Here is a 12,978-nt window from a genome sequence, read left to right as displayed (position 1 = left end):
CAGGGCGCCAGTGGCGTGAAACTTGTCCAAGTTTGCCCGGGACAAGGTTGTTTCGGCCCTAGACCTACCCAACACGTATAAAAGCAAGACTAAACATATTTTGAGGGGATGGATGCTACTTGGGAGATATCTAACATACTTTGGAGGAGACTTCACGTGGAGGAACACAACCCACGCTTGGAGGAGGCTTCTAACTAGTTTTTCTTCTCTTCTCTTCCTTTAATTTCATAGTTCATTAATTCTAGAGTTTTGGGTGCTACATGAACGTTGTAGATTGAAGCTTGAATTGTTCTTATTATTTTATAATATTGTTTTATTTATTCAATCTTGCGCTTAATTTGATTGTTTGATCACCAATTGAATACTATCTACGAATCTAGGATTGAACTCGGGAGAGGAAATTCTAGATTACATATAAGATTGAGTAGAGCAAGATCTTAACTCTGAGGGGGGGGGGGGGCAGATTTGCGGTTAGGATAGGAATATACCTAATCGCCTTGCTTGGTTATTATACGGAAATTATAAATGTGTTCTTGTTAATCCAAATTCCATAGGAATATAGGCGTTAGGTTAGCTTGAATATGCGAGTTGTACTTCGGGAGAAGGCTACGAGCAATATTAACCCCGTCAATCAATAAACTAGATAAATTAATTAGACAATTTAGGTAGAAAACTCAACGGGGTTGTTAGCTAACCCATAGCTCTAGAATATTGTCTCTCATTGAATTCGTGTCTAAGTTCTCCAATTTGTTTCCTTTGTTTCTTAATTTGTTACTCTAGATTAATATTAGTTAAATATTCGTACAGTAGGGATCGCTTGAATAGATTAATTGTTTGGTTTAGTTTAGTTGATAGTCAATCACAAGTCCCTGTGGATACGATATCTGGACTTACAATCCTATATTACTTGTCGATCACGTATACTTGCGTGTGCGTTTGGGAGCAACAGTTAGCTATGTAGATTCCTTTCATGCCTTAATTGAGTTACCTTAACATGTTATAATCATCATTACTAGTCTATCTTCACATGCTCTATTTTGTCTTATCTCTTACTTGTTAATTGCCTTACATGTTTAGTTAAAGTATTATTTCCTCTATTTCTTAATCATTATTTACCCGTTGAGTTCTTTACTTGAAGTTGTTATTTTTGGAATATCTTGTAATTTAAATTGGCATTTAGTTATAAAGGCCGCGATTCACATTGAGGCAAAGTGTTAAGTTGTGAAATACTATTCTGTTGAGTTATTAACTTTCGGTTATTATTGTTGAGACTCTTGTGTATGGTGTGGTTGAGGCATGGATTATTTATTGTGAAAAGACTGTTATTGTTGATTTCTTTGGTAAATTGTGATGTTGGGCACCTGAGGTGCGATTTGTGATATGTTGTGTTATTGATGCCTATGTGGTGATATAAGGTTTTGGGGTAGAAACGCATACGGTGAGCTTCTAAATTGCTGCAATAAATAGCTAACTACAATGATTGATATTAGTTTGATTCCATTTGGGGCAGGGGACCAAGGTGGGGATCGAGAAGGATGAAGGGTGGGGCAGAGAAAAAAGATAAGGCTAAAAATATTTGCTGTCTTGAGATGGGCCATCATACCTAATCAACAATCATACCTGCCCTCATAAATAGACATACGTTGATACTAATGATACGGAAATCACCACATCACTGGCCATCTCTAGAATGTTAAACAAGCAACTATTTCCTTTCCTTTTCATTTGCATCGTGGTGGTCGTGGCTGCAATTACGGCCACAGCCACCAACACAGCAGCAGCTACAGCTGCCGATGCAGCGGTCACGTGCAACACAGTATACAATAGCCTGGAACCATGTCTTGGCTACGTGTTAGGTGGTGCAAGCGTGCCGCCAGAGTGCTGTAGTGGACTTAAATCTCTCCTCAGCGCTGCACGTACCCGCACGGACCTCCAGAGTGCTTGCCAATGCGTGAAGAGCGTAGCGTCAAGCGCTACCGGAGATCAAATCAGCCGTGCTGCTAGTATCCCTGGAATATGTAAGGCCAAGGTACCTTTCAAGATTAGTGCAAATGTTGATTGCTCAAAGATCAAGTAAGAGACTATTTACGAGTGGAATAATGTTGAATTCAATCGATCTAGCCGTTGTGTTTACCTGTTTTGTCAAGAGTTACTCAGTGGCTGTTGTACAATGAGATTATGTTTGTGTTAGTGAGATTGGGATCGTTGATGTCTCTTTCTTTACGAGACGCTATTGATGTATTATTTTCTTATAGTTAGCACACTATAATGTTGCTTCTTCCGATGATTTGTAGCATCAAATAAACTTGAGTAATCTCACATTTTGTAGAACTTTGTTACTTTAGAAATTAGTCAAATTGACGTTGGACAAATGATTCTTTCTGCTTTGGACTCTATTCTCAACCAAAGCAGAATTCTAATAACGGGGCAATCCACAAATAAGTGGTCACTGGATTCATAATGAGTCTTGTAAAACACACATAAGCCTGTAGATTAAAAGTCTATCTTGAAGTTGTAGCCACAGAGTAAATCTAGCTTTAGGTCTCGCTTCGTTCCCAATCATCAAACATTTCCATACAACTCTGCTATTACTGCAATCAATTGCAGATATATCGGTCTAATTAACACCCATCCTTCTCTAACTGCGACTTGCTCTTGTTGTAGTATTATTCTAGCAGAATGAGGTTTGAGTTGTTGCAAATCTTTTTCATTCTTTATTTTTTAATAGTTTTTTGGAGTATCAGTTAGATTAATATTTATTAAGAGAAGGGTGTAGACATGTGATTTTTGACCCTCCCCAAGATTTTTTATATTTTAGCATGTAAATATTTAATTTAGGCCTAATATAGCTATTTCAATTAATTTTTGCTATGTTACTTTATTTTATTACAAGAAAATAAAAATTACAAAAAATATTTTAGTTTACGCATCTTTTATAAATTTAAATAAAAAATATACAAAAATAGTACCTTATTTTATTTTTATATATAATCTTGAAAATACAAAATAGTCAAAATTTTACATAGTAATTGTGTTCTTGTTCTCGAAAGAAAGAAAAATGTTCAAAAGATATATGTTTAACAGGTCTACTCTATCCTTCTCAAGTTAAGAATTTTTAATAATATAATTTTGAGTAGACAACATTTTTTTTATCTTTCTATATTAATAAAGTAGGAGTAGTATTTCATTTTATTAACCAAAAATAAAGAAAGAAAAGAAAATCAAAAATAAGAGCCAATCACGTTGGGCCGTGTGGCAAAGATTCTCCATTATCCACTCCCTAACAAACTCACATGCACCCCCATTTTAATCCCACTAACGCTTTGGCCAAGAAAAACTGGAAAAAATATTCCTTTGGTGGGGACCACAATTCCTATCTTCTTTTCTTTCTACAATATACACACACGCTAATATATAGAGGGGAATGGAAACAGAAAAGAGGGAGAGCACGAGAAAGGAGTATCATCTTCTTCTTCCTAACGAAAAGAAACGGAAAAAGGAGGCTCCAACTTTCTCTTCTTCCTGATAAAAATCTCAACCAAGAACAGCCATGAAAGAACCTTAGAGCTAACCATTTCCTTCACTATTCTTATACAAAAATTCACCACAAAACACCTTGAAACCCATCAGCTATAGCCAACCTTTTTCTGACCCCAAAATCAGTCCCATTCCCCAACGGAAATCAGCCCAAAAACAGATCTAAAAGGCAAAGAAAATCCAGCAGAAAATCTTCCAAAAATCAGCACCAAAAACGCCTGAAAATCACGCACACAAAGAGATCTTCATCGCCACTACTCCTTCTTCTTCGTCTATCACAGCAACAGCAGCCATGAAACCTACTTGAGTGTTTCAGCGCTGGTTCGAGTTTGTTTCCGGTCGCCGGTTCGAAATTTCCGCCTTAGTCTTCGGCTTACAGTCCGTTCGTGTTTAGCCATAGTGTCGCGTACTTCTTGTAGCCAGTTGGAAGATCTTAATATATCGAAAGGCTTCAAAGGTCCGTTGTTATCTTCTTTATCATTTTTGCTTGGATAGTTAAAGTTCTATAATCTGCTATGGTCGCTAAATATTTTGTTGTAGAAATCATTTTCACTTAGTTGGTTTCATGTTTGTTACTTCATCTTAGTTTCATGTTGTTAACTTCTTTATCATTTTTGCTTGGAGAGTTAAAGTTCTATAATCTGTTATGGTGGCTAAATATTTTATTGTAGAAATCATGGTCACTTAGTTGGTTTCCTGTTTGTTACTTCACCTTCTTGTTAGTCAAGGAAATTGCAAAAGTTAGTTTGAATAATGAAGGGATTAGCAGTAATGGACCATGTGGATGTTGGTTGAAATTTGTTGAAGTTCAACGTATGTTTGTATCATGTGTGCTTCATGAGAATTTTTTTTTTTTAAAAAACTTTTTTTGGTACATCAATTAGTGGTTGATATCGTGTTTTGATTCTTGGTAAAATTGGCGAAATCTGTTTATTTTTGTCTTTTCTCGTTAAATAATTTGTGGCATGCCGTGCCAAATAAAATGACAATTGCATGACCTTCATTTAGTTATTTCTTTTAAAATCCTTAGAATTCGAGGCGTGCCATTTAGTGAATTTTCATGGCCCTCGCAAAGTTAATAAGACGCTAGCCATTTTAGGTGCGCTTTTTAATAATCTTACCTTCTTAAATACGGGTGCACATTTATGTGACCCAAATCCAAATCCCAAAACGTTGAATAAGAGGTGTCGAGGATCCGGGTGCATTTCATGTGACGTGATCCAAAAACACGCTCTTAAACGGCGTTCACTTTCGTAAAAAAAATTGAAAGCGGTGAATAATCTTAAAAGTGCACTATAGGTTTGAACATGCAAAAATTAGATTTTTAGCCATTTATAATAATTTAAGCGACCGTGCTAGAACCACGGGATCCGGGGGTGCCTAACACCTTCCCTCGGGTCAACAGAATTCCTTATTCAGAATTTCTGGTTCGAAGACTCCAATTGGGAAGTCGACAATTTTCCTCGATTTGGGATTCAAGTTAAAACCGGTGACTTGGGACACCAAAGCCAATCTTATCCCAAGTGGCGACTCTAAAAATCAAATAAATAATCCCATTTCGAATAATGTCACTTTAAATGGAAAAACTCCCAGTCTCCCCTATACGTTATCCTTCGGGGTAGGTGTGTAAAAAAGGAGGTGTGACAGCTCTGGCGACTCTGCTGGGGATACGAACCCAGAATTTCGATTCAGGGTTCAAGAATTCGAGCTTAGTTCAATTGTTATATTTGGCTTTATCTGATTTTTCTACATGTTCCATGCTATATGTTCTAAATGTTTTACCGCTTTGACATTTGTTGAAATTGTATATATAAACTGTCGCGAATCCCTTCCTCTTTCTGAGTCTTCTACATCATGGAGAAGGGTGCACTTCGTGTAGCTTCTCTTCTGTTTAGAGTCTTTTCCCATTTAGAACGAGGTTTGGATAAGTTGCTAAGCCGGCGGAGCTTCTATATCCCCGGTACGCTGCCTCCCCCTCGGCTCGAGTTGTCCGCTCGGGTAAGCCAGGTCTAGACCAATAAACCTAGGGTTAAACCTAGAAGAACAAAGCCTCATGCCGGATCCCTAGTAGGACGCTTGTTTGCATCATGTGCATTTGACTTAGGGGACTCAACGCAGGGGTTGGGTCCGTCTAAGACAGGTGACCTGAAATAAATTGACCATCCTGATGCATCTTACGTGCTACTTGCGCATTTATTTGCTCGGCTTTGCATGTTGACCGGCTTGTCTAAATGAGTGAATTATGAAAATAAAAGTGTGAGGACTAAGTGAGGGTGACCATTTGTTTTGAAAAAATCACAATGCCCAAATAGTACCGAAATGCTGCCGGATTTTGAAAAATGAAAAAAAAAAGAAGACAAAAAAAAAAGGAAAATATTTGAAAACATAGAAAAGAAAAATTGTTGTTCAAAATAGTTTTGATTTTGGCAAATCTGCCCGAACTACGCTGGTTTGATTCTCGCCGGATGTGAGATACGTGGGCAACCCTCATCGGGTCCAACCCACCTTTTTGCAAAAATAGCCAAAAATACCAAAATTTTAATTTTTGTCATAAAATAAGTCAGGTGATGCCATTCTTGCTTATAAAAAAAAAAAGCCGAATGTCCCCAAAAGGTCGTCGGAAGGCTGTTTTTGCAAGAACAGCTACCCTGAGTCATTTTAAATGGTTTGCGGGCACAATCTTAAAATCTTCCTCCCAGAAGTGCTGAAAGGCCGTATCTGCAAAACCAAGTCCTTGTTTTTCTAGATAAAGAAAACTTTGCAAAAATAGCCACTTTTTCCTTTTAAGTCAAAATAAGTCCATTACAATACTCCTTAGATGTCTTTCTTTCATAAATAAAAAATATAAAAAAGACAATACAAATTTTGAAAATTGAGTCCGAAAATATTTTTGCTCAAAAATCCAAAACATTTCGTAAAAGTCCCTTTTTCGAAAGTAAGAGGCAACTTTCAAAATAAAAAAAAAAGAAAAAAAAAATTCTTTTTACTTCTAAAAATTCCCAAAGTTCCAATAAAAAAAGAAGAGTTAGCTTATTTACCTTATTTGCAAGAACTACGCTTGGTCTGATTCATGCGGGGTCATGATACGTAGGCAATCTCCATAGGATTCGACCGTATCCCCTAAAAATAAAACACGAGGGAAGGAAATAAAAGAAAAACAAGAGAGGAAAAGAAACGCAAAAGAGGAATCGAGAGAAAAACCATGGCAGAAGAACAGGGAAAAGCAAAAAAATGAAAAAAAAAAACAGAGGGAAAAGAAAAATGAAAGAAAAAATAGAAAGAGAAAGAAAAGCAAGAAAAACAAAGAGTGGAAATCAAAAGAAGAGAGAATAGAAAAGAAAAGCCGAGATGACGCATGCAACCAGTGCAAACATGTAGACAACCGTTTAACTGTATAGGTGCATCACACCCCAATGTGCGATTACCTCTCTGTTACTTGTCTCAAACTAACCGTGTGTTGCTGATTTCCAGCCTAGCTTTTAGAAACGGTGGTTGGTTGTGGTAAGCTGGCATCGCATCAATACTTTACCAGATCGAAAGGAAGTGTGGAAATGTCTACAGAAATGACTTTGGCCGCAGTCCCCATCTCTGAAGATAGCCCCATCTCGGGGGTCCCGGCCTCTGAATCTTTTACAGCTGAAGAAAATCGGATCTTGCGCCTGCGACTGGTGGAAATGTGGGATGCTTGGAACAATGGAAAGGAACCCCCAAGCAATATTCCTGGATTCCCAGAGTTATTCCCTAGAGCTGGAGGTGCTACTACGGTCCCTATCAGTCACCCTCCTACCCCTTTTGGGCAACCTACCATGACCACTCATTTCGTTGGAATGCCTTCTGAGGTTCGCCCCCAGGTGTTCCCAGCGGGAGCAGCTCCTAACATCTTCACTGCTCCACCATGTCCTGCTACAACACAACCTTCGCTGCCAAGGCCTGCCTTTGATCCCTCAGCATTCACATTCCTAAACCCTGTATTTCCGTCAGATCCTCCTCAATATCCCACATATAATTACTCTCAGCCACCCCCATACGAGCTTACACCAGGGCAGGACAAAACCCCCAAAGACCCAGAGCAGGATGAAATAGCAAAGAGAATGAGAAGCCTCGAGCAGAGCTTGAAAAACATGCAAGGATTGAGCGGGCAAAAGAGTGTCTCATACACGGATCTATGTATGTTCCCTCATGTACACTTGCCGTCAGGGTTCAAAACACCAAAATTTGAGAAGTATGACGGACACGGTGACCCCATCGCTCACCTAAAGAAGTATTGCAATCAGTTACGGGGGCCGGTAGCAAAGAAGAGCTGTTGATGGCATATTTTGGAGAAAGCTTGGTTGGTATCGCTTCAGAATGGTACATGGATCAAGATGCCTCGCGTTGGCATATTTGGGATGATCTGGCCCGAGACTTTGTTCGACAATTTCAGTACAACATAGANAAAGATGGTCACATAGACCTTGGTCTAGTAGGAATGCTAGATGTTGCCATGAAGAAACCTACTAGCACAGTGGTGCCCCTGATTGTAGCAGAAATATACCGAGCTCTGACCAAATGTCGAGAAGGGGAGAAATTCTTTCAAGGTTGCAATTTGCTCTTGCAGTTATGGATACAGGAACATCTTTGTCACCGCACAGGATATATGAACTACGGCTTAACCGGGTTGAGTTGTATTGTAGAGTTCGAGACCCGAGTTACAGGTATTGAGTTCCCGGAGGGTACTGAGGCCTGGTCGTCATGTTTAAGATCCCTCACTGCAGATAAAGTAGAATGGGCTTATGGATGGCTTCCTCCTACTGAAGCTGTGTACACATCGGCAGAAGTCCCTTATATTCTTTTGATGGGTATTCGAAGCATTCAGCCCTATGCTCCTTACCGCGTTTTGCGACAATTTGGAAGATTCCAGACGGTGCACAGCGATGAAGACCTGAGTGGGCAAGTCATTGAGTTGGGCCCAAAAGCTGCATTCCCTGAAGGCCGAATCCGAAAGATATGGAATGAGTGCAGGTACCTTGAGCCTAAAACTATAGTACAGGACCGGGCCAGAGGTGAGGTAGATCCCAAATACTTGGTTTGGTTCGGTAAAAGGTTTCAAATCCCCGAGAGACCCGCCAAAAGGCCACATGTGCAACAATTAACAAGCGAGGCTCAGGTGCAGTGGGATTGGTTGGCTAAAGAAAAGGAGTACAGAGCTCGAATTGGAGCATTGGAAAAACAGGTTCAGGAGCTTCGGTTCGAAAACAGCTTGCAAGCCGCAGCTGATGAAGGTGATAAAAAGCAATTGGCCCAGGAGAATGAAGCTCTCAAGTCCCAAATTCAACAACTGAAATTAGATGCAAGGAATCGAGAAAGAAGTCTATCCGACGAGAGATTGATAAGAGGGTTGAAGAAACAAGTCCTGGACTGTCAGGAAGAATTGGAAAAATCCGAGGGAAGCATGGCAAAACTTCGGGCTCAATGGGCAAAGAAGACCGAGAAAAGGGCCCAGTTTGTACAGCAAATGAAGAAAAACTATGACGGAACCATCGCCAACATGAAAAGAAAAATGAACACTCTTGAAGAAAAGGCAGCCCGTCGGGAGAAAGAGTTACAGGCCGAGAGGGAACAATACTATGAATTAATCGCCGATATGGAGAAGGAAGTAAAATTGTTCCAGGATCTTCACTTCTAGGATTCTCAGGTGCTAGAGGCTCGCACTCAACAGATGAGCCGGCTACTCCAAGAGAAAGGTCAAATCAGGGAGAGAATCAGAAACATTGCCAACTACATTGTCATGAAGTGTCAGGCCGGCAAACGGATGGGTCGTACCACATTCTTTGCCTCCGTAATGATATTTGTTCGCCAGGTTATGAACGATCTAGATCAGTTGCAAAAGGGTCTCGCACGCAGGCCCGCGGCGATGCCGAGTGATGCCCCGCGGGCCCCAGGATTTGAAGCTTTGATATACTCTTAAAAATCGAGTCTGCAGTTTTCGCGTCTGGTTTGCGTACTTTCTATTTCCAAGAAAAGAAAAATAAATAGTCTAGTAGCTTTGTAATTGCATTTGTTATTAATGAAAATTTGAAATTTCCCAAAACAAATTGTTTCTTTATTTCTTGCATCTAGGTTTGCATTTATTTGCAAGAACTACGCTTGGTCTGATTCATGCGGGGTCATGATACGTAGGCAATCTCCATAGGATTCGACCGTATCCCCTAAAAATAAAACACGAGGGAGGGAAATAAAAGAAAAACAAGAGAGGAAAAGAAACGCAAAAAAAATAAGGAATCGAGAGAAAAACCATGGCAGAAGAACAGGGAAAAGCAAAAAAATGAAAAAAAACAGAGGGAAAAGAAAAATGAGAAAAAAAAATAAATAGAAAGAGAAAGAAAAGCAAGAAAAACAAAGAGTGGAAATCAAAAGAAGAGAGAATAGAAAAGAAAAGCCGGGATAACGCATGCAACCAGTGCAAACATGTAGACAACCGTTTAACTGTATAGGTGCATCACACCCCAATGAGCGATTACCTATCTGTTACTTGTCTCAAACTAACCGTGTGTTGCTGTTCTCCAGCCTAGCTTTTAGAAACAGTGGTTGGTTGTGGTAAGCTGGCATCGCATCAATACTTTACCAGATCGAAAGGAAGTGTGGAAATGTCTATAGAAATGACTTTGCCCGCAGTCCCCATCTCTGAAGATAGCCCCATCTCGGGGGTCCCGGCCTATGAATCTTTTACAGCTGAAGAAAATCGGATCTTGCGCCTGCGACTGATGGAAATGGGGGATGCTTGGAACAATGGAAAGGAACCCCCAAGCAATATTCCCGGATTCCCAGAGTTATTCCCTAGAGCTGGAGGTGCTACTACGGTCCCTATCAGTCACCGTCCTACCCCTTTTGGGAAACCTACCATGACCACTCATTTCGTTGGAAAGCCTTCTGAGGTTCGCCCCCAGGTGTTCCCAGCGGGAGCAGCTCCTAACACCTTCACTGCTCCACCATGTCCTGCTACAACACAACCTTCGCTGCCAAGGCCTGCTTTTGATCCCTCAGCATTCACATTCCAAAACCCTGTATTTCCGTCAGATCCTCCTCAATATCCCACATATAATTACTCTCAGCCACCCCCATACGAGCTTACACCAGGGCAGGACAAAACCCCCAAAGACCCAGAGCAGGATGAAATGGCAAAGAGAATGAGAAGCCTCGAGCAGAGCTTGAAAAACATGCAAGGATTGAGCGGGCAAAAGAGTGTCTCATACACGGATCTATGTATGTTCCCTCATATACACTTGCCGTCAGGGTTCAAAACACCAAAATTGAGAAGTATGACGGACACGGTGACCCCATTGCTCACCTAAAGAAGTATTGCAATCAGTTACGGGGGGCCGGTGGCAAAGAAGAGCTGTTGATGGCATATTTTGGAGAAAGCTTGGTTGGTATCGCTTCAGAATGGTACATGGATCAAGATGCTTCGCATTGGCATATTTGGGATGATCTGGCCCGAGACTTTGTTCGACAATTTCAGTACAACATAGACATCGCGCCGGACAGGAACTCTTTGGCAAATCTTAAGAAGAAGCCTTCAGAAAGCTTCCGTGAATATGCAATTAGGTGGCGCGAACAGGCGTCGAGAGTGAAACCTCCAATGGATGAGGTAGAGATGGTCACTGTTTTCCTCCAAGCCCAGGAAGCAGACTATTTTTAGAATATGATGTCCGCCATGGTTCGCCGAGGCAATAAAAATCGGAGAGATGGTAGAGAATGGGTTAAAAACGGGTAGAATCTTGAGCCAGTCAGCCATAAGGGCCACCTCCCAAGCCATCCAAGGCGGGTCTGGAGGAATGGCCTCAACACTATTACCCTCATACTGGTATGGCCTATGCTCCTGCACCTTATGCGGTCATGAATGCACAACCTTTCGGCCGACCGCAACCACAAGCTAACCGAAATCCACCTCCATTCCAAAGAAATCAACCTCCTTACCAGAACCAATATAATCCCCGACCACCGCAGAATAACTTTCGTCCTCGAGAACCTCCTAGGAGACCAAATTTTACGCCAATCGGTGAACCTTATTCCAGTTTGTTCCCGAAACTCGTCCAGATGAATTTGCTGCAGCCTATTCCCCAAAACAGGCAGAACCCAGAATCTTCAGCTTATCAACGAGGGGTCCATTGTGCTTACCATTCAGGAGCCGAAGGGCATAGTACTGATAACTGCTGGACATTGAAGAAGGCTGTGGAAGATTTGATTGAACAAGGGAAAATAGTGTTGAGGGATGAAGAAGCCCCGAATGTGACTAATAACCCGTTGCCCGCTCACAACAATGGGCCGGTAATCGGTATGATTTGTGAAGACAGGGAGTTTAATCCGGCTTTGAAAGCCATAGTTGCTATTGCCGATGCAGAAAAGAAACCCAAGTTACTCCCGAAACAAGGAAAAGGGGAGAAGAAGAATAAAACTGTCAAAACTGAACCTAAAAAGAAACCTGAGACAAAAGTAGAAATAGACTCTCCTAAGAATGGAATTCTCTATGTTCCGCGAGGACGCCAAGAAAAACCATTGGTTGTCACTATTCCGAGGAAAGCTGAGGTAAAAGGGGAAACACCAATATATGTATCGAAAGGAGCCTATGTGGTACGGGGGACAATTAAACCGCCTCGGTTGAGTGAGCCAGTGGTTATTGGACGCATACCACAGAAGCCAATGACAGACCCCTCTGCGGTGCCATAGAACTACCAGCAAACAGTGGTCACATACAAGGGCAAAGATATTTCGGGGGAACTTCCAGGGAAGAATTCTGTTGAGAAATATTCGAATATGCAGGAAGTGAACAATGTCGCTCGAAAGCGTTTTCCGTCCAAGAGGCCAGTGAGTGCTGAAGAAGCAGAAGCCTTCTTCCAGAAAATGAAGATGCCTGATTATGAGACAGTGGATCAATTAAGAAAGTACCCTGAACAGGTGTCCCTGCTCTCATTGGTGACAAAATCCTCCGAACATCAGAAGATCTTGATGAAAACTTTGAATGAGGCATACGTGCCAATTGAAACTTCAGTCGAGCAGCTCGAAAGGATGGCAGAAAGGTTCTTCGCCATCAACCAACTCTCTTTTAGTAAGAATGACTTGCCTCCTGAAGGCGCAGCCCACAACAAAGCCTTGCATCTGACCGTCAAGTGTGAGGGTTACTATGTCAAACGAGTCATGATGGATGGAGGATCGAGGGTTGACATCTGCCCACTCTCCACATTGCAGAGGATGGAGATTGGGACAGAAAAGATTTGCCCGAATAATGTTTGTGTAAGGGCTTTTGATGGTATTAAGAGGGATACCATCGGTGAAATCGACCTGATATTGACCATAGGACCGGTAGACTTCGAGGTGACCTTCCAGGTGTTGGACATGGATACATCTTACAACTTCCTTCTGGGGAGGCCCTGGATCCATGCTGCAGGAGCTGTGCCCTCCACT

General features: G+C 41.3%; 1 protein-coding gene across 1 annotated transcript; it reads left to right on the top strand.

Moving 5' to 3' along the window:
* On the top strand, positions 1,644–2,331 carry LOC109231857 (non-specific lipid-transfer protein 1-like). Its single transcript, XM_019397479.1, has one exon. The coding sequence runs from the start codon at positions 1,691–1,693 to the stop codon at positions 2,075–2,077; it is 387 nt and encodes a 128-aa protein (XP_019253024.1). The 5' UTR covers positions 1,644–1,690; the 3' UTR covers positions 2,078–2,331.

This window comes from Nicotiana attenuata, chromosome 8 (genome assembly GCF_001879085.1).
Source record: "Nicotiana attenuata strain UT chromosome 8, NIATTr2, whole genome shotgun sequence".
NCBI lineage: Eukaryota > Viridiplantae > Streptophyta > Magnoliopsida > Solanales > Solanaceae > Nicotiana > Nicotiana attenuata.
The sequence above is the reverse complement of the archived record's forward strand: the minus strand, read 5'-3'. Positions and strand labels throughout refer to the sequence as shown.

Bases quoted from the DNA above. Each gene is read 5' to 3' on its own strand.
- LOC109231857 (XM_019397479.1), top strand. From the start codon at position 1,691: ATGTTAAACAAGCAACTATTTCCTTTCCTTTTCATTTGCATCGTGGTG.